The sequence below is a fragment of the Fopius arisanus genome, unplaced genomic scaffold (genome assembly GCF_000806365.1).
Source record: "Fopius arisanus strain USDA-PBARC FA_bdor unplaced genomic scaffold, ASM80636v1 scaffold00893, whole genome shotgun sequence".
Lineage (NCBI taxonomy): Eukaryota > Metazoa > Arthropoda > Insecta > Hymenoptera > Braconidae > Fopius > Fopius arisanus.
In genome coordinates, this window is record NW_011888632.1 from 1 (window position 1) to 1,468 (window position 1,468).

The 1,468-nt window shown below is 48.4% G+C and overlaps 1 protein-coding gene across 1 annotated transcript; it reads left to right on the forward strand.

Moving 5' to 3' along the window:
* Positions 1–629: 629 nt before the first annotated feature.
* Positions 630–1,451, forward strand: LOC105273088 (uncharacterized; the record flags this gene model as incomplete). Its single annotated transcript, XM_011315323.1, has 1 exon — positions 630–1,451. A coding segment is annotated over exon 1 (822 nt), but the record flags the coding sequence as incomplete, so codon positions are not given.
* Positions 1,452–1,468: the final 17 nt, after the last annotated feature.

Below are 1,468 nucleotides of genomic sequence, written 5' to 3' on the forward strand. Positions count from 1 at the left end.
CATACCAGGATCACCCTAGGAAACCGAGGGCCCCGCTCATCCGTCAGGGTCGTACTGGTCACACTGCAGACCCGCTCCACTGCTACAATAATCTCCGGCGAGGCTAAGTAGCCTAATAATTATTAATAATAATTATTATTTTGAGCTTAATAATTATTATTTGAGGCTTCGCATTTATTTTTTGGGCTACCGCTTTGGTCCTTTATTGGTTTTCATAAATTTATTCCTTCTCTCTGAAATTTCGGTTTTTCCGGACCTTTGTGGCATTTGCTCTTTTGCCTTTTGGACAGCTCAGTGACTAAGGCATTTTGACAGCTCGTTTTGGACCGCTCACTGCATTTTGTTTTTTTTTTTGGATATTTTTGGGCTGCACGTTTTGTTTGGCCTACGCTCTTTTGATTGTCCAAACTTTTATTTTTTTTCGAATTCTCAACAAATTCTCGCGCCTGCTCACCGGAACCGCTCATTACTGCCGCTGACAAAATACTTTTTTTGAACCGCTCACACGCACAGCTTCTCAACCTATCGCTTTTGCCTTTGTGTTTGCTTCGCACATTTCACCGCTCAGCCTTGTGGTCGTTTTTTATTAGTTTTTTGAGAATTATCGAACTGCTCATTTCATTCTCAATATGGCATCATTCGAAGCGACCATTAGCCTGAACCAATCGCGGGCAGCGTTCATTGAACGCATTTCAAGGGAACTGCTCACCGAAGAGGCGAAAGGCCTCACGATTTCGGATCTCCAGGGTCAACTCGAGATCCTGGAGACTTACTGGGAGAAGTTCGAGAGCACACACGAGAAGCTCATCGGGGGCAGTGGCAAGATCGAACGGGTCCTTGAACTGGCGTACTTCAAGGACAAATGCTTCGATCTTACCATCGGTCGCTATCATGAGGCACGCGGAATTCTGAATCAGCTCATTGACAAAAAGGGGACATCTGGCTCTTCTCGTCAGTCTATCGCGCCTGGTACAGCTCAGCCCACCTACTCGAAGCGCTATCTCCCGGAGATTTCGCTACCTAAATTCGGAGGGGCTTACGCGGATTGGCGCTCTTTTCGCGATCTTTTTGCATCCTTGGTCGGCTCAAGCACGGATCTCTTCAACGTGGAGAAGATGCATTACCTCCGCACAAGTCTCTCCGGAGAGCCAGCTCAGCGGATCGCGAACCTGACGATCTCAGATGAGTCGTTTTCAATCGCTTGGGACCTGCTCTTATCTCGCTATGAGAATGCGCGACTGCTCATTTCAGCTCATCTAGAGCGACTCCTCAGTCCCCCAGCTATGACAGCTCACAGCGCCAAGGAACTGAATGCCCTTCTCACCACCGTCAGCGAAGCTCTGAATGCTTTGGAAGCTCTGGGATCTCCGACAGCTCAGTGGGATCAGGTCATCGTTCATACGGACTCACAAAGGCTCAGCTCAAAGCTTCGTGAGGCCTGGGAGGTTAAGGTCGGCTCATCCTCGGA